This window comes from Lineus longissimus, chromosome 19 (assembly GCF_910592395.1).
Source record: "Lineus longissimus chromosome 19, tnLinLong1.2, whole genome shotgun sequence".
Taxonomy (NCBI): domain Eukaryota; kingdom Metazoa; phylum Nemertea; class Pilidiophora; order Heteronemertea; family Lineidae; genus Lineus; species Lineus longissimus.
Genome location: NC_088326.1, coordinates 9,297,203 through 9,321,712, shown reverse-complemented (window position 1 = coordinate 9,321,712; position 24,510 = coordinate 9,297,203). Strand labels below are relative to the sequence as shown.

At 41.8% G+C, this 24,510-nt stretch overlaps 1 protein-coding gene across 1 annotated transcript; it reads left to right on the top strand.

Moving 5' to 3' along the window:
• The first annotated feature begins 11,337 nt into the window (after window positions 1–11,337).
• Window positions 11,338–12,355, top strand: LOC135502802 (uncharacterized). Its single transcript, XM_064795907.1, has 2 exons — window positions 11,338–11,558; window positions 12,067–12,355. The coding sequence occupies exons 1-2, from the start codon at window positions 11,338–11,340 to the stop codon at window positions 12,353–12,355; spliced, it is 510 nt and encodes a 169-aa protein (XP_064651977.1).
• The last annotated feature ends 12,155 nt before the right edge of the window (window positions 12,356–24,510 follow it).

Genomic DNA, 24,510 nt, shown 5'->3' with positions numbered 1-24,510 from the left:
AGATGGTATCTGGCCACGCTGACTCCTACTTGAACACCTTCAAGGACTTTCTGAGTGACATGGCTGAGACCCTTGCAGATGAAGAGACTGAAAGGGAAACTATTGCAGCTAAGCTGCTCTCATGCATCCGAAATATGATGACAGACAGGCACGTTGTGAACAAGTGCTTGGGAAAGAAGCTACAGGATATGAAACTTGCCATGTTTGAGGAATTCTTGGAGGGCTTCCAGGGCAAGAGCGAACTTGAAAAGGCCAAAGATGTCGCGCTGAACGTCTTCTTCTGCGGCCTCCACGTGATTGGCAATATGGGAACGTATGCTGCGAAGGCTTTGAAAGCAGATGAGAAGAACTTTGTCAATTTCCCCAAACCTAAGTTCACCTTCAAAACTGGGAATGCTCGATCCTTCGACTTTATGTACCAGGTGTCCCAAGCATTCACCTCAGGTGGTAACAAGAAGGCTGGCTGTGCTCTTGAGTGGGAGGCCTTCCTCTTGAGCAGGGGTCGCATGAATCATATCGTCCCATTTCTACACCATCGGTTCAACGTCATGTTTGATGTCGCTGCAGCTTGTTATTACCATCGCCAGGACATCCATGACTTTCTGAGTGGGCCATGTCCTCTTAATAACAAGCTGATCCAGGCTGTTCGAGAGAACATGGACTTAGATGACATTCATTCCACGTTACGGGCGTTGGGGATATTTGGTGTTCTCGTGTCAAGCCCCCTATGGCGGAGGATAGAGGAGAAACAGAAGTCGGTTCTCTTGCTCAATGACATGTGGGCCGAGTTGAAAGAGGCAGTGGCAGAATGGAAGACAGATGCGAGCCCTCTCCTTCAGCAAAGAACAGTGTTCCAGCCAAGGTCAATCAAGGTGGACAACTTATATCGATGCCTCTTCGAGGAGGAGTTTCAACCTGAAAGTGGAACGAAAAGGTGCTTACAAGAAATCTGTAAAGAAATCGACATCCTATTGCAGCGTCAACTTGAGGACCAGCTGCCGGGTGGCAGTCACCACAACCCATCGGACGAACTTCTTGCCCAGTCAGCTTCTTGTCCAACCCATAACAAGGCCAGTGAAAAGGACTTTTCAGACCTTGACAGAATTGTCAACCGTGCTCCACAAAAAAGTACCTCGTCAATTAGTGGGAACATTACATTTGTCAATAACAAAACTGGTGACTATATTTCGAAGCTCACTTCAGAGGAAAAGGAGAAGAGAATGTGCCGGGCCCGTAAACTCCGTCCAAAGCGTCAAAAGGCAGCATCTGAAAGTAGGAAGAAGATTCGTAGGTCACTGTTCATGGCTCAGAATCAAAGAAGAGAGGCCAAGGAAAAGAAACAGAAGGATGTTGATGACGTTATTAAACGGATAGACTCATCAGGTGGTTCTTGGGCAAGTGGTACCTTATTGGATCGGTTGGGTGAAATTGGACCAGATGAGAGTTTGCAACTGGCTGCAGTACGGGATCAGGTCGCTTTCCACAAACTGGTATTGAAGACTCCAGGAGCTAGATTGCTACCAGCCAAAATATCCATCAATGCAGCTTTGAAGCGCCTCCAGAAAATACTTGGGGATACAACAGCAGTACCCACCACTACAAAGAAACGCCCCAGGAAACAGCCGCAGCTACTGACAGCCGATTCCAGCTCTAGCTCCGATTCAGAGGTGGACATATCAGATGTCGACTATGACAACATTCCCTCAAGTTCTACAGATGACACCGGCAGTGATGTTGACCTAGATGAATCGTTCCATTTCACCACAGACATGATCGGTACCACAGTGGCTGTCAGCTATGATGATCCTCCGAAGTTCTTCATTGGTAATATAAGCGTAGTCCAATCAGGTTCAGCAGACGGCACTGCAAAGTCTGCTAAGGTGAATTTTCTGGAGCAAGTGAAAATGACCAACAAATTCAAAAGAACAAGTCTTGTTGAAGAAGTCTCAGATGAGTTTGTAATCGCCCACAGCTTTGACATCTTGGCGATGAGTATGTATAGTGATAGGTTCTGGCACTTGGAAGAAGGGGTGTTTAAAAGTCTCTGTCAGAAATTTAAGGCGTATGCCAAGAAATACTTTTGAACATTTCATGCAATGTACTAGTATTGTAATTGTTTGGTGATACGGTCTAGCATGTTTGTAATTCAAATGAATGTTCAGAAGTTAAAAAGTTAACAAAAGTTTAGTGAAAAACCTATCGTTTGTTTTTATTTGAATAACTTGCCCCCCCTAGAACTAGCAAATTACCCACAAGGGGGCACTTAAATGTGTTAATGGACCCCACAGACATATTCAGCATGAAAAGTTACCCTCAAGGACCAAGTTTCATGAAGCTGGTGACCTTAGTTTGGAAGATGTTAAGCTTTTTCTGTATAAGAGTTGTTGCCGGGTGGCGCCTAGTTACCAAATTCGCCACCAGGGGGCACTTTTAGGGGGAATCCGCCATCACGGATAGATTCAGCATGAAAAGATACCCCCAGGAACAAAATTTCATGAAGCTCTAGTGGTCTTAGTTCGGAAGATGTTAAGCTTTTTCTGAAAGAGTTGTTGCCGGGTGGCGCCTAGTTACCAAATTCGCCACCAGGGGGCACTTTTAGGGGAAATCCACCATCACGGATAGATTCAGCATGAAAAGATACCCCTAGGAACTAAATTTCATGAAGCTAGTGGTCTTAGTTTGGAAGATATCAAGCTTTTTCTGTATAAGTTATCGTTAGGGGCGCCTTGTTACCAAAATTCGCCACCAGGGGGCACTTTTTAGCGGAAATCCGCCATCGCGGATAGATTCAGCATGAAAAGTTACCCCAAGACCCCGAGTTTCATTGCAGTAGTTTAGGAGGTATTGATATGGTGGACTTTTTTGTACCTTATTTTTGAGAGTTTTGCAAGATCTCTAAATTACCATCATTAAGACATCATTACATGCAATTAGACGGTGCTTCCTAAAGACAACAGTTCACCGAATATATTGCTAATTACCGAACTAAAAACGCCATAAAAAACTAACCACTCAACCAATTTCAAAAATTTTTGCACCAATATCTTTGTTTTGATGTGCTCTATGCTGCAAATGACTTTAAACACACTCTTTCTGAAATTCTAATTAGGCCTTGAACTCCCTAATTATAGTTTTCAAAAATTCATCAAATTTTCAAAAATTCGTCAAAAATGTGTAAAAAGGGACTCAAAATACAATATATAAAAATAAATTAAATTTATTTTTATATATAATATTATTTATAAAGAAATAGTGAAATTTTCACTATTTCTTTCATTATTTCACACTTAGAACAAAGGAAGAACATATATTTGACATACAAAATGCAACAGAACATGTATAGGAGAAATAAAAACAGTGCTATCCAATCAGGAATAAAAATGTCCAAAAATTACGTTTTTGGTCATATTAATTACACAATAGGGGATAGTTAACGTTTTAAAAACTACACGCTTAACGGGTTAAACGTCGCCAACGCAAGAAGTACCGACAACAACAGGGACAACTCTTCACTCTGTGGGATGCATACTTGGCAGGAACGAAAACGGCAAAGCAGTTACTTCGAAAATGTGCACACCTTGTCCGAATATGGACAGTCATGAATATTGAACATTATTTGTAGATAACTGACATTGTCATAATATCTAATCTCCGTCCGTACCGCCACCAAGTCTGACTCAATGACCTACTTTACAGTTGCATTACCTCAACCACTTCCAGGAGCTATGTTTATCTTTAAGCGCAACATCAAGTAATTTTTTGTCCTTTCTTGTGTTTTTCAGTCAGATGTCTGTTTTGGGATGGTTCCTTCATCAGTTAGGAGTAAGATTCTGACCAAAGACAAGTTACGAAAAGACAAGATGAGGACAAAGGAGAAGAAGTTGAGAGAGAAAGGGAGTGGCAGGAGGTGCCATAGAGCATCGAAAGCAGCAACGAGATCAATGTTCAAGAAGGGACACGTGCGGAGCGGAGGTGTCGAGATGGTGAGCGACGATGAACAAGAAGTAGGCCTACAACCCGCATGGAGACGACTCACGCCCCAGGAGTATGGACAGGTCACAACGATGGGACACGACGGCAAAAGACATATACCAGACATTAATAACCGTACTGCCAAGAATGTGAACTTACTATGGGTCAACATGAAAGAAGAGACTGATGAGATAAAAATACCAGATGAGACCATTCAGCATGATCACGAGAGTTTTGTGGTTCAGACAACCAAACTGATGGATGGACTCAATGATGTTAACAGGGCCATAGTGAATATCAGGTCAACTGTCTCCCGAATATGGAGAGGTACAGAAGCAAGGTGTATGATATTTAGTTACTATGGTGTGTGAAAACTGTGGTTTTAAGTCGAAATTGTACAAACTTTGGAGGACACAGACACCGGCAAGCGCGGCCAAAAAGCCGCCCTTCCAATGATGCATTACAGATTGCGTTGCAGGACACAATGATCGGCAATGACAGTATGAGTTACATACTAAGCATGATGGGAATCCCGACCCCCCCCCCCCCCCCCCCCCGTACGAGGACCATGCAAAAGCAGGCAAATAAAGTTGGCAAAGCAACAGTTAAAATGAATGTGGCTGATATGGCAGACATACGCGAGAACATGAAAACGATATTGCGGCTAAGAAACCAGGACGAAACAGGAATCAACGTTCAAGCCGACGGACGCTATAATAGTTTATAGGGCCTACATGTGGAACACTTGACTGCAGACCGTGATTTTAGTGCATTCAAAGGCTAACCAATGCAACGGTGGCTTGTTCACTGTGAAACGAAAACTTGACTCGATTCATTTACACCAAGCCCACACACCGTGCGATTTATCTATGTGAAAACATCGAATTGAGGTTCCAAGTTAGCACAGGCTATCATGTCAGCCATTTGTGCCACATCTCACTCTATATCAAAGTGGAGCATTTGACATTTGAGAGGGAAAGAATCAATCACAGCAGAAAAAATGCAATAGAAAGAAAGTAGGCCATGCCCACAGGCCAAACTGCATTTTTCCAGGCAAGCTGTTGAAGTTGAATCCCATAGGAATAGGAGCAGGAGTAAGGCCCTCTGCACACTGTAAATCTGTCCTTACAGTGCTGTATGGGCTCAACCGATTCCATAAGGACAAGACATTAATATCTGAACAGACTTGCACAACAGTAAGTATATTGGCTTTGCCCCTCCCTCTCTCGTACATTTCACTTTGGCTGCCCATTATAACTAACCGAACCCCCCCCCCCACCACTACCACCACCACCACAACCACCACCACCACCCCTACGCCCCAATTTTAATTAGTCTGTTAGTGCCGAGGGTCTTTGACTTTTGCAGTCGGGGACGCAATGAACCTTTGATGCATTCAGGAGAAAAGTATCAGAAATGAGAGCGAGAATGCTAGCAAAGACGAAAAGTGACGGTTTTTGTTTGGGCTAGACAAAATTAGAGGGGGGTAACATACGGTTTTGTTAAAGTAAGTTTTTTGGACAAGCCGGTCACAATGACAGCACACCGTGCGATGTTTTTATGTGAGAATGATGAATTGCAATTCAAAACTAGTGCAGGCTATAATACCCTAGTTGAGTTATCAACGATACCCCGGTTGGGGTATTTTTGCGTCGTTGGCTTTAATTTGCTCAGTCTGACCCTAGAACATTTTCATTCGTTGAATCAGTGGAGCCAACATCACCAAACCAAAAGGAAAGAAAGAAAAGATCCACAAGGAGCACCCACACAGTCAGGCACCATCTAACAAGTCACGGTCCACAGTTGGAGGGTATGTCTGAGGGGAGGACCGTCGTCGCAGGGACCACACATACTCCAGTGATCCAGTCAAATCTACGTCGTCACAGGGACCAACTGTCAGGAAAAAGGGACCAAAGAAATATCAAATGAAACGGCCAGGGGCCATTGTGCTCACCGTATAGATATTTGGTGCTTTGTAATTCATCCAGATTAAGAAACATTGTACATGTATAGTATATAGGTCAAACCAAAGTCGGTATGACATGTGATGTATCGTTGCTTGGAGTAAGTACCATAAGAATATCATCAAAAACAAGTCAATAATAAACGAGATATTGCACTTTTTACCTATTTTAGTTTTGGCCTCCTGGTGGCCGAGTTGAGTACCAGATCAGATCGAAATTCGGTGTCCGAGGTTACATGACGTAGGGAGTCATGTGTATCAAATTTCAAGTTCGAAGCTTTAGTGGTTAAGAAACGTGCCATAGTTACAATCAAACGACAAATTTACGCCATTTGACCTCTGTGACCTTGAAAAGCAGGTCAGATCAAAAACTCATATGATATGTGATGTATCCTTGCTAGGAGAACCTACCATAAAAATGTTATTGAAAACGAATCACTAAAAATAAGCAAGATATTGCACTTCTTACTTTTTCCATTATGGCCCCCTGGTGGCCGAATAAAGAATCAGATCGAGCCAAAATTTGGCATCAGAGGTTATCTGATGTAGGGGGTTATATGCACCAAGTTTCAAGTTCATAGCTTTACTGGTTAAGAAACGTGCCATAGTTTACACTCTAACGGCCAATTTACGCCATATGACCTCTGTTACCTTGAAAAGTAGGTCAAATTGAAAACCCGTAAGATATGTGATGTATTCTTCCTAAGGGTACCTACCATAAAAATTTTATCGAAAACAAGTCACTTATAAGCGAGATATCACACTTTTTAGATTTCCACTTTTGGCCCCCTGGTGGCAAAGTTGAGAATCAGATCAAACTGAAATTCAGCACCAGAGGCTATGTGATATAGGGGGTTATATGTACCAAGTTTCAAGTTCATAGCTTTAGTGGTTAAGAAACGTGCCATAGTTTACCCTCTAACGGCCAATTTACGCCATATGACCTCTGTGACCTTGAAAAGTAGGTCAAATTGAAAACCCGTAAGATATATGATGTATTCTTCCTAAGGGTACCTACCATAAAAATTTTATCGAAAACAAGTCACTTATAAGCGAGATATCACACTTTTTAGATATCCACATTTGGCCCCCTGGTGGCAAAGTTGAGAATCAGATCAAACTGAAATTCAGCACCAGAGGCTATGTGATATAGGGGGTTATATGTACCAAGTTTCAAGTTCATAGCTTTAGTGGTTAAGAAACGTGCCATAGTTTACACTCTAATGGCCAATTTACGCCATATGACCTCTGTGACCTTGAAAAGTAGGTCAAATTAAAAACCCGTATGATATAAGATGTATATTTGCTATGAGTACCTACAACAAAAGTTTCATCGAAAACAAGTCACTAATAAGCGAGATATCACACTTTTTAGATATCCACATTTGGCCCCCTGGTGGCCAAGTAGAGAATCAGATCGGACAGAAATTTAGTGTCACGGGTCATCTGACCTAGGGGGTCATGTGTACAAAGTTTTAAGTTCATAGGCCTAGCGGTTAAGAAACGTGCCACTGTTTTTGAACTAGGATACGACGGACGACGACGACGACGACGACGACGACGACGACGACGACGACGACGACGACGACGACGACGACGACGACGACGACGGACGACGACGGACGACGGACACTGCGGTATTGTATAGACTCCCCTACGGTGAGCCAACAAAAAAGTAAGTTGGTTTAAAATGTATGCATCAGCCAAGAAGGGGTTAATTCGTTAAATACTAGCATGGGGTGGGATTAGCTTAATAAGCCTGGGTCTTTTGAACATTTTGTAACACAACAATAGCATGTGCCTACCTTGACCAGCCCCCATATGCAAATTAAGTATACATGCAGGGTATGATGTGTGCCCAATACACAGTCCTCTGGCCAGGCAACGCTGCCGACTCTTGTTTATGGCACTGGGCTCCAGGGTCAAATGTTCCAAATTCACACACAGCGAATTGTGGCTTATTTTCATTATTCTTAATATGGTGAGAATAAGTTCACGGACACGGTTGTTTTCGATCTCATAAATATTTGGAGTGATCAATCCATTCAGTGGTATGGGCGGTTATTACCGCAAATAAAGACAAACCAAAGCAAAGACACTTGTGTAGCATATCAAGGACACGTAGATTGATACTCCTATGTGTGCCACATCAAACGCATCTGGAATGCATGTTTTGTTTTTGTTTGATATAGCATAGATAAAACTAGACCGCAACCTCTCTAGGATGGACAGTTGTTTTCATGAGCCATACACAGCACAGATAAGACATGACCGCAATACCTCTCTGGACCATACACCACGTCAAAGATAACGATGCGAAGTCAACAGACGGCGCCACCGTCTTGGGAAAAGTAAAAAGTTGAAGGAGGTTGACACAGTTTTCTAACTTATCTCTATCCATGGTTATGATATACTAGTATGATTAATGATGTTGAAAAGAAAGGGGATCTCAAAATACGACAGTATACTACGAATAGATGCAATAGTGACATAACAACACATGTACATTTTCCCGCTAGTCGCTTATATCAACAAAAACCTGAAGTTGTCGATGTCGTCTTTACTTTTCACAAGACGGTGGCGCCGTCTGTTGACTTCGCATCGTAAGATCGTCTTTGATGTGGCACACATAGGAGTAACAATCTACGTGTCCTTGATATGCTACACAAGTGTCTTTGCTTTGGTTTGTCTTTATTTGCGGTAATAACCGCCCATATAGGGTCGATACTATGCTGACCATATTTTGATATCTCTGTCATTGCCTTTAGAACTTAGTCAAGATTCGAACTCTTATGCCATGTATGAAGAGGTATGATTTTCCCAGTCATTGTGGGTTGCACTTGTTGGTCTTGAGGACCTAAAAGGGCTAATTGCAAATCTTTGTTGAAAATTGCAAAATTAAAAAATAAATTGTTCTATATGTTTAGTCTAATGCTCTCATCAAAATAGAGTTTGAATAAAAAAAAATTGTTGTGCCATTTGGCCTCTAGGCCCATAGCAACGCCCTTGACAACCATTTAATTACATTCCATATCAGCCATGTTGCCTATGTCACACCATTAGAAAACAAACCGCACGTGCTTCAGTCATTGAGCATTAACACCTTCGGTGCTACATGACGGAGATCTCCGCGACCCCATCACGTATACGCTTGGGCGCTATATGACGGAGATCTCCGCCAAGATTCAAATCTCCCGCCCAGTGATGACGAAAGCAATCTCCCCTCCACTATGTCATCTGCTACGGTTCCACCGAGATCACACAATAGGCTGGAGTTATTTTTAGCCCCGCAGACGATCCATGTGATATATAGAATTGAATATAATGGGGAACACAAAGAAACTCGATATTTTTGCAAAAAGTGCCAAGTTCCACTACACAAGGGAAAATGCTTTGAGGCCTACCACTCAAACAAACAATACTATGATTAGGACTAAGGACAGAAGAAACAACACAGAAAGTTTCAGGTAGATATCTTTATTATTTCTATTTTTATTAATTCTTTGAAAAACGGTAAAAAGTGGCGTAACCTTAGCAAACAGGCGAAAATTAGGAAAAACGCTCAGCACCTAAGGTGTTAAGAAGAGGACATGGCATCTATGAGTGCTTACCCTAAAGACCATGATGCTGGTCGTAGGTGTAAGATTACGGGTGCTCTCAATTAAACAGGCTCATACATCAATTCCCCACCAATGATAAGAAAAGGGCAAGGAAATGGACTGTTTTTATACAAACTAAAAGGAAGGATTTTGTTCCTAATAGTGATCCAAGATGTGACTTTTTATGCAGCTGGCATTTTGAGAAAGAGTCATTCACCAACCTTATGCAGTTTCAACTTGTATTTGGAGATAGGTAAGTACAGTCAAATTACCACCTACCTGAAAGTGTTATCCTTTCTGAAGGGCCTAGCTATGGTTAGAATGATTGTATAGTGCAAATAAATGCACAGCACACATACGCCAGCCAGATTCTGTCTCAATCCCCTCTGTGGCTACCAAAGCACACATTTTCGACGCCCTACTTACAGATCTATGGCCATGCAAGCCTGTCTCTTATCTGTTGTCTAAACTAAGTCACATTTTTGCTGACTGACGAGTCTGCTTAAAGGAAATGTCGCATGAGATCCACTCTGGTACACTAGGCCTATACCAAAATCAAAGTATTGATATTTTAATGCTCATTTAGGCATCTTTGTAATCAATGTAGGTAAGGCCCAATTTGTGGGCCACAGTGCCTGAATGATGATGATGATGATGTAACTGTTAGTACCAATATACTAGGCATATCTGTGAAAAGGCAAATAACTCATTCATCAAGCAGTGCAAAAATAAGAAATAATTTGTGTTAGTAGTCAACATTGACTGTAGAAGGTAGTGGTATATTTTGCAGGCTGCTCTTGACTAATGATGCAATTCCTAACATCCATGAGCCGGCGCCTCCTGATCAGGACAGGAAGTTTGAACCCCAGACGAAGGCTGCATTCTCAATGATTTCAACACCCACAGCAAGCTCTTTCCGGCCCGTTATAAGAAAGTGTAACGGCTAGCAATCCGTTGAAGCATGATACATGTACTTTTAAGTTTCCAGATTCCTCATTGACAGAAGTGTCTTTCAATGAGTCATCTCTTTGAACTACCGCCTAAACAACAACATCCTGCCTGTTTACCAGTTTGGTACATATGTATGCTACCTCAATAACTTAGTCCTATATCAATTGATTTTGTTTTCTCGACTTACAGTACCATGTCTCTAATTGACTTTGATTTTAGGGTATTCCGAATTTCTGCCTTTAAATGGTATATGATTTAGATTAAATAACTTTCGATTAGTTTTCTTGACACGTGGAAAGGAATTTCTTTGTCTAATGCGCATTTTGCCATAAGATTTGTTTCGAGAAGAATACATTTCTTCTACTCTGACAAAACTTTCGATTTTTGATACTTTCCCGTGTTTACCCAAAGGCAGCAACGAGGTTTATACTAATGTTAATATCAAAGATTCTTTCGATCTATTTTGTGTAATGATATTTTATGTTGGAACTTCGTAAAACAAGTTTTAGATCCTGAATTTGGGTCGGATGACCTGACCTGTTAAGAACAATGGTGTCGGACAGCAATTCTTGTGAAAAGCTATGTTTTATATCATTTCTATTGGTTAAAGTCGTATATCAGACCAAAACCCGACTACCATCTATCTTCCACACACAGGAAAGTGATGTTATTGCATTTTATCAGATGGTATTGTTCATTTATGATTCCAAGGCGATTTTTCGGAAATGGTTGATTTATCTGATGGAAATTCCTCCTCCCCGAGAAATCTCAATGCCGCCCTAGAAATAGCATGAATATAGGTCAATATGTAAATGAGAGCCGTGACGCGTTGCAGGGAATCAGGTTTTCAAAATGGCGTCGATGTTTAGTGAAATCAATTGGAGCTCGGACGAATATAACGAATTTGACGAGTTAGACAGTGCAGAATTGGATGAGAACCAACAAGTTGCTGAGCTTGGGATATCTCCGTACCAGTATGAGCCAGAGACAGATGAAAGTGGAGAGGAATCTGCTGACGAGTCGGAAATGGATCAGGATGAGGATGACGAGCCCCCGTTAGAATTGGATAATTGGCAAGTAAAGTAGGCCCTAAACACTCTGCCTCTGTGGCTCTGGACAGCTCACAATCACACACTGATCCTTCAGATTCCCTCACATCGCGACATCCCGTACATAGCTGCTGGCTAGCTATATTGTACCCTTTTGTGGAATCATTTATTTCCTTTGTTGTCGATATGACGGTGTAGGCCTAGCCTAATACTAAATATACACCATGTACACATGCATTGCATCTGTGCATGCATGCCATAACATGCACGCAACGAACAGCCAACACATCATGACATGTCATCTCATGATCGTGATGGTAGGCCCCATAAATCATGTTTAAGCTACACACTGGTTAAAGGACCCCTGCAAATGAATTCAATAAAGAAAGTTGATTGTTTTTAATCATGTCAGAACTTGTTTTTATTTACATTAATTACTATAGGCTATGCATGCGCATAGAGATGACAAGGCTATGCATGCGCATAGAGATGACATGTTTGCTTACATCAGAAACATTGTCTATCATTCCAGGTGCTCCTGTGGCAAATGCCAGATTCTGCCTTCGAGGACAGAGTGTGTATGCTGTAGAGAGGCTATACGGGTAAAGGATATGGTTGACGTTGGTTGTGTCACAGATCATACAGGCTTCGATGCCATTTGCCTGCACACTGGCGTGTTGAATGTTGCTTGGTTGGCATACAAACAACAGTATGGACGTAACGCCTATGAAGGACCTGAACACAAGAAGTTGCGACATATAGCATATCATCAGTTTGTGCGATGGTCTCACGGATATCTCGGCAAGGACATTAGACATTAGAGTTGTAGTGCCAGCATGTGTAGTGTGCAAGATACGTGCTTTCTATCCACCACCTGGTATCGAGGAGAACATGAACTTCGAGGGTTTTCATCATGTTGATGAGTGATGTTAGTCCGATCGTCATCGCGGTGGAAGTAGTTACAGCACCTAACAAAAGGAAATCACATGACCACTTGGCATTGTGCCCAAAAGTCTAACTCCTGGTATGATATGAACGCTAATTTGGCCCAGTGACATTATCTTTAGTAGCGTTTATGCGACTTCATCTGCTGTATTGCTTCTGCTTTTGTAGGGCGTTCAAATCTTGAGCACACTGGGGCTGGGTCCTCGGAGATGATGTAGTCCTTTCCGCTGATGACCAACCTTTTCACCTCCACAGAAAGTTTGTGTGCATAACCTACATACAGAAGTTGAAATTATGTATTGATGATAATGCAATAATTTAATCATACATGTACATTATACGAGTTGCTATTGCTTGTTTATTTATTTACATAGTAATTGAAGCCATCATGGCATAGTGTAGGGCCTTTGGTGGACACTATGCTGTATGGCAAGGATGAGATCAGGCCTCTCCACTGCACAGATACCTTTACACACTTTTTTTTTGAAGCCTATTTTGGGCACCCCATTTCAGCATAATTTGGGCACATTTTGCCGCTTTTTGGCGCAGTCATGCATAACCTGAAGGATAATGCCTCGATGGTCATAGCCCTTAAGCGCCGACCGCGCTTTGTCGGCGCGGTTTTTACAGCAGTTCCATGTATTGCTATCAGATGGCCTAAACTGAAATTGTTGTATAAGATATTGAATTCATTTGTTTTCTTTGATTAAGTTTACAACTTGTTTCATGGATGTTTTGGTTGCATTTAATTGTGTTCACTCGTGTGTCGCGTGGCATAGGCTACTTGTCGCCATGTATGAGTCATCGATAGGCCTATCCTTTTGCATCCGGTTGGCTTCATTTAACCGAGCATGCTGGAAATATGTTAATCGCCCCCCTCTCTCTGAAGACAGGGTCGCCCTCTTTTATTGTAATAGTATAATAGTTTGGAACATGAAGTGGATATTGATATGTCATTTAATTCTTAGCACAGCTTTTATTTAGAAATTTGTATCAATTGTATCGATATTTTACTTAGTGTGTATACAACATTGTGTCGTTACAGTTTTTACGACGTAACAGCAAACGACTTAACAGCAAAAGGCTGTTTAACCAACATCCAATAAAGATGCTGTGCCAGTAGATACAACCTAAAACTCATTGACTTGTCGTTCATGATTGGAGACAACGGGCTACAGTTAAAACTCGCCTACCAAAAGATCTTCTCGCCAGAGGAGAAAACGTAAAGAACGACTACCAATCGAAACTCGCCAGGAGTGTGAGTGATGATGGAAGAAAACGATTTGACGTCTGTCGCGTGCCTGGTGTAATGATGCTTTAACTTCCTCCACGTGCCGGTCAACCTTCATTACAGACGTGGCCTAGCAAAACAAGATCACGGACATGCCGTGGAAATAGATGTTAGGATCTACGGTTGTTGATGAGAGCAGCGGACAGTATTGGAGTTGCGTATTTATACGACATTGCAGCAGCACGTCTTCAGAACGAAAGGAACACAGAAGTTAGAGACACTTAATGTTTATTATGACATCCAAAGACAGTCTTCACGATTTGATAACTTGATGAACATTGTGCTTGGACTAACATGCGAACTCTTGCTACATATTGAAACATGCGTATGCATCTCGCTGTAGAGAGCTTTACCTGCACAGTATCTAGGTCACCGCCTTCCAATACAAATCTGAGGGATTTGCAGCGTTTTTGTCACAAAATCTTCATTATCTCAGAAAGGGTTAATGGCATAGAGCCAGTTACGGTGGCAAACTACACAGAATCTTCTTGTGCAGACATCATGTGCTGGCCTTGTGGAATTCCATTCATAAACTTCCTCGTAAAACCACCAAGTAGGAACACGTGTCATGTACCAAATTACATACAAATCACCCAGGTCAGGCCATTTTCGTCTGATCTTGGATGGGTTTAGACATGCTCTTGATAAGGTGTTTAAAACAATGGATCCAGTTACGGTGTATAACAATTCTCCAGAGTTCAAGCTGTCAGCTCGTATTTAGTATGTGACACTTTGGATGAGAAATCACCGGCAGCATGAAGTTCCAACACGTGGTCACTTGGCTTTTCTCAGTCATCTTTTTAGCCTACAACAAGGCAGTCCCATTTTTGCCATTTCCTCTGATTTCAGAATACATATTTGAGAAAGGTGAGTGAGATTAATCGATTTTTCTGATTTCTGAAATTTTCTTCTGCTTGTAAAAATGTAAGTTTGTATGTCTCTGTACTTTATATGCTAAAACACCCCCATTTTCTTTTGGTTTTGTTGAATAGGAGTCTGCAGCTTCATAATTTGACAGGGCCAGATCATTAAAGGGACTATATGTCATCAAAGACACTTCTTTCTATAGTCTTTGATTTGATGAACCATTGGGCCAAGAGAGGGAAGTTTGGGAATTATAAATAGTAGGTCTAGACGGGACCCATAGGGCTCCCATGGAAAATGTTTTTTAGTGCACTTAGTGTGGGTATTGTTTCTTTTATAGGGATGCCCATCGTTCTACGACCAAGGGCTAGGGTCAATTACAGTGAAGAATCTGTATCCTTGAGGCATCTTAGAGTGACCACACCCAAATGGCCGATCTCCAAGCTTTGGGATATACGCATAATCCAAGAAAGGGATAGTGATGCTGGGAAGGAGGTTTTAGTCCATTACGTTGGTTGGGACAACAGTTTCAACGAGTGGAAAAAGGAGTCCGACATAGTTATAAGGCCACAATCCGTTACCAAGGCAGATGCATTTGAACTTCTAAAATCGCAGGTGACTGCTCAAATAAAAGAGCACTTGCAGGGGCAAAGAAAGAAGGACTCGGCGGTGGAAATTCGTATTGGGTGTCAAGAAGAAACGGCACTACCGTTTCTCCAAGTTGGAATTGACTCTGGTGTCAGAAATGAGCTAAATTTGAACAATGCGCATGACTTCGACACCCTCCTTGGTTCTGATTGGCACTACTGTGTGACAAATCCAGCTGGGGACTTTAACTACATAGTTCCAAATACCCTTCGCTTCTGCCTTCATGAGAGGAAACAACTGAAATATTTCGATCTTGACTGTAGGGAACATTCACTTCACAGAGGATTTTGCCTAGTGATAAAATTTGTCTGGGCATCAGGAACACGGGCCACTCTTCCGGCTTTCAAGGAGGGACTCAACTACTGACAAAAAATAGGTCTAAATCATGAACATGATGGGATCTCTCTCAGGGATGTTGTTCCTCCGGGCTATCTTGAACTTGACATTCACAACAGTATTTGCATTTCCAACAAATGACAATTACTATGGATCAGCTAATGAAGGCCGGTTTATTGATATCTGCGCATTTGATATCCCTGTGAATATGTTTTGTCAGTATGAAATGTCTGATGGGCAAGCGAATGAATCAGTGGCAAGCAAAGTTTCTGAGAATCTGTGCAGAAAACATCGACTTGATTTCGCTCACCTAGACTTGCCAGCAACAGAAAAAATATCAGTGAGCTATTTGAAAAAAATGCATTCAACGTATAAAAGGGTGAAAAGGGCTGGTGGCTTGCAATTTAGAAAACTGATAGGTGGTTGGAAAGAGAAAGAATACAAGTTTGTGTTGAAATTTAAGAGGGGCACACCAGTAAAACGCAAATTACAGGCAGACATTGATAGGGAAATGGTCAAACGTCAACGTGTTGAGGAACTGCATGCACGAGCAATGAAAAGAGAAAAAGAGAGCCAAATGATGAAGAAAAGAGCAAAAATTTTCAACCTTTCAGTGTGAAGGTCAAAACGTCCAAGGGTATTGAAGAAATAATTTTAGATGCAGAAGCAATGACAGCCAACGACCAAGTAGAAATGACTGATAGGGATATTGATGATATTAACATGATTTTATATGTCAAGGATTCGTTTAATGTCTCCAACCGTGCTCTCCAAGAAATAATTGGTGCATCTAAGTCTCCGATTAGAGCTCATAAGGTGTTTAAAAGAATCAAAGAACTGAACAATAGCTTTGACATAAAACCTGCTCCAGAGCCCATTGTTGGGGTGCAACAGTCTATCACAGAACGACTGAAGGAGGTGGTAACGCAGGTGAAAGAGACAAAGTCTCTTCCCCAAAAACTGCGAGTCAAATTGTCAGGTGATGGTACCAACGTTGGTAAACGCTTGCACTTGGTTACCTTCTCGTTCAGCCTTCTGGAAGAAGACTCTTGCATGAGCTACAGTGGACATCATATTTTGGCCATTTTCAAATGCCATGAAACATACAAAGAACTGAAAGTTGCTCTCCAGGACATATATGAAGAAAGTAAGAATCTGCATTCTATTGAAGTTGATGGTGTGACCTATGACATTGATTTTTATGTAGGGGGCGATATGAAATTTTTGAACTGCGTTACTGGCATAGATGCATGCAACTCAAAGCACTGTTGTTTGTGGTGCAAATGCCCCAGTGACTTACGATATGACATGGAGAAAGACTGGTCAATGATGGTCGGTGGGAACGGGGCAAGAAGTGTTGAGGAAATATCACTCATGGCATCCAAGAAAACTGGCAATCGGTTCAATTGCTCCCATGAACCAATTTTTGATTTCATACCAATCCAAAATATTGTTCCAGACACATTACACCTGTTCATTAGAATTGCTGATCAGCTATTCAACCACTTGTTATTTGAATTACGGAGATTAGACAACATAGAAAAAATTGTCCCTTCGAAATTTCAGAAGGACAAATGCCATAATATTTTGAAATTGGAAAAGTTTCTGAAAAACGAACTGAAAATCCCCGACTTCAGCTTCTACATTTCTAGAGGAGGTCTACTTGAACATGGAACCATCACTGGGCCAGATCACTGGAAAATCTTCCACAACATCAATTTAGATAATTTTATCCCTGACCATCCACAGCTAAATGATATCAAATGGTTGTGGGCAAGCTTTAAAGACTTAATGATGGAAATTTCCTCAGGTGTATCTGATTTCAAGGCTTTTGATGTGAAATGCAAGGCATGGGTCACAAAGTTTGCTGATGCTTACCAAACAAAAAATGTCACACCTTACATGCATGTTTTGGCATTTCATGTCAGTGAAGCCTTTGAACTCCATGGTAATATCCATCACTTTAATCAACAGGGCTTAGAAAAACTCAACGACAGGGTAACAGTTTGGTATTTTCGTGGTTCGAATCATGGAGACATGGCCCTAAAACAAGTTATGAGCAAACAAAATAGACTTGAGAAGTTGTCACAGACATGTAAACGGGAACTGAAATTCCAAGCGTGTGGATCTTGTGGGAAGGCCGGGCATAATAAACGTTCCTGCATCCAACAAGACCCTGAACCACCCAGCAACCCTGAGTCTGACAACTCACAAGTCTAAATTATTGCCCAATACTGTTAAATTTGTAACACTGAATAAAAACTGCAATAATTTCTGCCAAAATCGTAGACGAACTGAACATGTAGCATCCATTACAATATATCATTGATCATTATTATTCAATATGTTGTAATTTGATTTTACATATTGATGGGTCTGTAAGAGTAGAGGTAACAAATCGATCCGTCCCTACTATATTCCCACTTTAAAATTACGAGAGTTACAGGCATCAATGTTTCAACTGCTATCCTTCCCCTCAGTGTAATGCTATGATAAAGTGTAGATAATTGATATTTATCTACTCTATTCCTTAAAACCTTTTTGTTTCATAAAACCTTTAAAATGTCTCATTTACATCAGCAGCGCAAGGCCGAACTTGAAGCTGAGATACAGTAGATAAGAAGTGTAATAGGGAAGTTGGACAAAGGGATTGCGACTGCAACAAAGGTGAGTGAGTATAAACAGCGGCTTCGAAGATCAGGCCGGATCCAGAAGTTGAGTGAAAAGGCTGTTTAACCAACATCCAATAAAGATGCTGTGCCAGTGGATACAACCTAAAACTCATTGACTTGTCGTTCATGATTGGGGACAACGGGCTACATGGAGGCTTGATTGTAAGCGTGATATGACCAATAAATTAACCCATATCTAATCTCCCTGCCGCAATCAAGTCTGACTCAATGACCTACTTAACACTTCCACAACCTCAACCACTTCCAGGAGCTATGTTTATCTTTAAGCGCAACATCAACATCCACCCAGAAGTAATTTTTTGTCCTTTCTTGTGTCTTTTCAGTCTGTTGCAGGAACCATCCCAAAACAGACATCTGTTAGGAGTAATATTCTAACCAAAGACAAGTTATGAAAAGACCAGATGAGGACAAAGGAGAAGAAGTTGAGAGAGAGAGGGAGTGGCAGGAGGTGCCATAGAGCATCAAAGGAGCAACAAGATCAATGTTCAAGGGGGGACACATGCAGAGCGGAAGTGTCGAGATGGTGAGCGACGATGAACCAGAAGTGGGCCTACAACCCGCATGGAGACGACTCACGCCCTAGGAGTATGGACAGGTCACAACGATGGGACACGACGGCAAAAGACATATACCAGACATTAATAACCGTACTGCCAAGAACAAGAACTGACTATGGGTCAACATGAAAGAAGAGACATCATCAGAGACCATTCAGCATGATCACGAGAGTTTCGTTGTTCAGACAACCAAACTGATGGATGTACTCAATGACATTAACAGGGCCATAGTGGATATCAGTTCAACTGTCTCCCGAATAAGCAAGGTGTATGTTGTTCAGTTACTATGGTGTGTGAAAACTGTGGTTTTGAGTCGAAATTGTACAAACTTTGGAGGACACAGACACCAGCAAGCGCGGCCAAAAAGCCGCCCTTCCAATGTTGCATTACAGATTGCGTTGCAGGACACAGTGACCGGCAATGACAGTATGAGTTACATACTAAGCATGATGGAAATCCCCTCCCCCCCCCCCCCCCGTAAGAGTACCATGCCAAAGCAGGCAAATAAAGTTGGCAAAGAAACAGTTAAAACGAATGTGGCTGATATGGCAGACATACGCGAGAACTTGAAATGAATGTGGCTGATATGGCAGACATACGCGAGAACATGAAAAGGATATTGTGGCTAAGAAACCAGGACGAAACAGGAATCAACGTTCAAGCCGACGGACGCTATAATAGTTTATAGGGCCTACATGTGGAACACTTGACTGCAGACCGTGATTCTAGTTCATTCAAAGGCTAACCGATGCAACAAAAAATCTCTTCGGTGGCTTGTTCACTGTGAAACACAAACTTGACTCCTGGCAAGCTGTTGAAATTGAATCCCATAGGAATAGGAGCAGGAGTAAGGCCCTCTGCACACTGTAAACCTGTCCTTACAGTGCTGTATGGGCTCCACCGATTCCATAAGGACAAGACATTAATATCCGAACAGACTTGCACAACAGTAAGTATATTGGCTTTGCCCCTCCCTCTCTCATACATTTCACTTTGGCTGCCCATTATAAGTAACCGAAACCCCCCCCCCCCCACCACCACCACCACCACCCCTACGCCCCAATTTTAATTAGTCTGTTAGTGCCGAGGATCTTTGACTTTCGCAGTCGGGGACGCAATGAACCTTTGATGCATTCAGGAGAAAAGTATCAGAATTGAGAGCGAGAATGCTAGCAAAGACGAAAAGTGACGGTTTTTGTTTGAATTGGGATGGGGCTAGACAAAATAAGAGGGGGTCACATGCGGTTTTGTTAAAGTTAGCTTTTTGAACAAGCCGGTCACAATGACAGCACACCGTGCGATGTTTTTATGTGAGAATTATGAATTGCAATTCAAAACTAGTGCAGGCTATAATACCCGAGTCAAGTTATCAACGATACCCCGGTTGGGGTATTTTTGCGTCGTTGGCTTTAATTTGCTCAGTCTGACCCTAGAACATTTTTATTGGTTGAATGAGTGGAGCCAACATCACCAAACCAAAAGGAAAGAAAGAAAAGATCCACAAGGAGCACCCATACAGTCAGGCGCCATCTAACGAGTCACGGTCCACAGTCGGAGGGTATGTCTGAGGGGAGGACCGTCACCGCAGGGACCACACATACTCCAGTGATCCAGTCCAATCAGCGTCGTCACAGGGACCAACTGTCAGGAAAAAGGGACCAAAGAAATATCAAACAAAAAAGTAAGTTGGTTTGAAATGTATGCATCAGCCAGGAAGGGGTTAATTCGTTAAAAACTAGCATGGGGTGGGATTAGCTTAATAAGCCTGGGTCTTTTGAACATTTTGTAACACAACAATAGCATGTGCCTATCTTGACCAGCCTCCATATGCAAATTAAGAATACATGCAGGGTATGATGTGTGCCCAATACACAGTCCTCTGGCCAGGCATCGCTGCCGACTCTTGTTTATGGCACTGGGCTCCAGGGTCAAATGTTTCAAATTCACACACAGCGAATTGTGACAAAGAATGTGAGACATCACCCTGGGGGTCAGTGACCCCAGTATTCAAAATGTACAGCAACCTGTGTACACGAAAATTCTTAGACTTCTTTGCATTTGGCAGTTTGGCACTCATTTCTCCATATATCATACACCCCAGCTTCCGTTTGGCCCCCCAAGTTCATATCCGGCATTCACGATTCTTACCAACCCGGCTACGGGCCTTTATTCTTTCCTTGTACGTGTGTTTCCAAGCTTCATCGGCCATTTTATCTACTGTTGTGTCCCTGTGGGAGACAAAATTCATGGGCGTACGGTCCAACTGAATGTACCTAATAGGGACAACACCGGTGATTATTTGCAATGCATTTTCTATTAAACTTAAAAATCTGCCAAAAATAGGATACCGTGTTTTTTAACAAACCGCCACAAGGGGTTAATATCCAAGGTCTGGGACATCCCTCACTGCAATGGCGTATAGGGTTCACCACAAAAATCTAGAGAAAATCCTATTTTTGTAAAACAGTTCTCAGATTCTCACTTTCTGGTGCTGCCCTCCTGAAAATACCCGGGGAACCATAGAACTGAAATCAATATTTTATGAAAGGTTGAATACTAGTCTATAATTCAAATCAATATTTTTCTTGATTACCTTGGTATTAACCCACGCCATCCCAGGGTCAACTTTTTGTTTTAAAGACCGACCCCGGGTATAAAAGGCTCTTCACCTGTCACTGATCCAGTGCTCAACTGATATCATTGCTCCCAGGACCTCCAACGGTCAAGATTAAAATATCCCACATAACTTTGGCATCAGGCCTCAGAATTTCCTGGAAACTGTCAGTCAAATCTATGAATGCCTCAGCAACAACATTCTCAAAGTTCAAGTCCTATCTCCCAGCCAATAAGGAGAAATTAGAAGCTTTCAGGGCCTGCCCCTCTATTTTTTGAATATGATTGGCACTATGGAGGCGGGGCAAGTAGATAGCCAGAACGAATCAGGGGCAATGTCAGCCTGGCTAGGTAACATCAGAGGGAAAGCTATATAGGCCACATGCTGTGAGCACTCAAGTTTATCACTGCATATGTCAAGTGCAATTAGTTTATTGAAGCATAGGTTTGGCCGGGTATTATAGTCTGGTAGAATTAGAATTCTCTGAATAAAATATTGAAATATTACAGGATTAGGTTTACATGTAGATTTATTTTCAAATATTACTGCACACCAAAATAGTATATCGTACATTTTATTTCAACAATGCAGGAGAAAAAGCATTTTCTAAATATCAGAAAATGAAGGATATATATTACCTCAGACATTGAATTGTTTGTTGTGTTTCATTCGACTTTATCAATCAAAGCACAATTTATAGTTTCCCTTGGTTTCTTCCAGACAAGGTTAATCCACAAAGTAAAATAACACATTGATTTATACTAGTATTCCTAAAATCCGAATTGAAAAACTTTTAGTGTACAGTGTCCATTACGCATGTTATGATCACATCCTCAAGCTCTATTCCCACTTGTGTCCCATGTAGGGGACTTTTTCTGGGTTGGGATACCACTTTCGTACAAGTTCAATGCAGAATTTGGCATGATGTCCCGCCGATGGGTTACAAATGTCTTTCCCCTGGCACGTCTTTGTTGCAGTGCCAATGTTTTTTTCTCTTGGTACCTTGGATCATTCCACACATCTCGATGCAACATCATTGTCCAGAATTTTCGGTAGGTCGATTTTCTGGAACTAGAATGGAGATAATCCGGTTCTGCATTAATGGTTTCCCACCACAATTGTTTGTTGGTTTCATCAGTGATGCATGGACTGCAAAAACACTGGGGACATTCAGTCTGATTGTAGTCCTGGTTTATTCGGAAACCAGGATTTTCCGGAGCATCATCAGTGGCATCATTGGCATCCACATTTGCTGCTGGGGCAATCTCAACGTTGATATCACTGAATTGCATATATCCTCTTATTTTTTCTTCTTCCTCAGTAGTGACGAGAATCGCAAATACATGACGATCTTTTGAAGAAGCATGGGCTGGGGCAATCTCAACGTTGATATCAAAGAATTGCATGAATCCTCTGATCATTTTTTCCTCCTCAGCAGTGACTATAATTGCAAATACATGCCGATTTTCTGTATTATCTGTGTCTATATTTTCTAAAGATGCATGGGCTGGGGAAATCTCAACGTTGATATCACTGAATTGCATGAATCCTCTGATCATTTCTTCCTCCTCAGCAGTGACTATAATTGCAAATACATGACGATTTTCTGTATTATCTGTATCCTCTGTATCAGTGTCTCTATTTTCTGAAGAAGCACGGGACGCTTGTTCCATTGACGAGTCCATGATTTCATTTTCTCTTTCATCAAAGCTGCTATCCATTTTACTTGGACTGTGTTACTGCACAGGAAGAACTGATGGTAGGCACATAGCAACACTAGATATAGTACTCACAATCTGTCCCAAATAAGGCCGATTATCTTGCCAATGTTTCAGGGCTTCCTGTAACTAGGCTGCCCTTCTGCAAGCATCATTTATCTGTTTATCCTGTCCATCCTGTCCATGAGAAAACTACAGTCCAACAGCAAAGCATATACTAGTATATTCATTCATACAGTTTATTCTCACGAGGTAACTTCGAGGTATCATAATGGCTGAAAAAAGTGTGCGTCCAAAAAGTTTCAAAATTGAAATCCCAGGGAATAATAATATAAAAGAGTCCATTCGAAAGAAGATGCAGCTAGTACGTGATTTTTTGGTGACGGAGACTGAACGCCCAGTGAACAATGCGATGATCATTGAAAATGCCTTGGACTTTTGGCTAAATCATCATTTGGAAGAGGACAGAACAACAGCAACTCCTACTTACCAGCCTGTCGAAAGGAACGATTTGAAGCAAGAACTGTTTGTGTGTAGCAAGGATGCGCTTCAAAAAGTCATTGAAATGTCGGAACGCCATGGACGGTTATGCAACGCAGGACTTTCTATAATCGAGACACATTATCTTGGGCATGCAGTCAAAACTAAAGTTCGATGTGGAAGACGGCACGGTCATCACAAATATGAGTGGATATCCTCGTCGTGCCTTCCTGACAATAGACTTTTGGTGAATACAAGAATGGCACATGGGTTCTTTTCGAGTGGTCTTCTACCAGTTATGTACAGACGTTTTGTGGATACTTGCAGCATTGATAAGTCTCGCGTTTTCCTTCTGACAGACAACCAAAGATTGTACTTCTTCCCTAGTTCAGAGGAAGAGGAGAAGAAAAGTACCCACCAGGCACTTTTGGAGGAGATCGGGAGCTACGACTACGTAACTGTTCCGAATGACGATGGTGAGGAGGAGGAGTATCATCCAGGCATAAACATTGCAACTGATGCTCGCCATGGATGGCGAAAAAATGCCAAGGATACGAGTGTGGTTGGGATGGGTGAGAAAACCCAAAAAGTGCTCCGATGTGAGCATGTGACAAAGAGAGACGATCCTGTTACGCGAAGACATGAGACACTGGGAACAAAGAGGATATACGATTACTTGGAAAATACAGAGGATGGGGGAATTGGGATCAATATTCATTGCCATGACTTCAATGGGGCAGTAAACAAACTGGTAAGGGATAAAAACTCAACAATTAATCAAAACGATACCTGGCATGCGGTAAAAAACATTACCAAATCAGTAAAGAAAG

What these genes read in the sequence shown, in the direction of transcription:
- LOC135502802 (XM_064795907.1), top strand. Translation starts at nt 11,338, where the DNA reads ATGGCGTCGATGTTTAGTGAAATCAATTGGAGCTCGGACGAATATAAC. An exon ending in CCGTTAGAATTGGATAATTG is followed by an intron (nt 11,559 to 12,066) that starts GCAAGTAAAGTA and finishes CTATCATTCCAG; the next exon opens with GTGCTCCTGTGGCAAATGCC.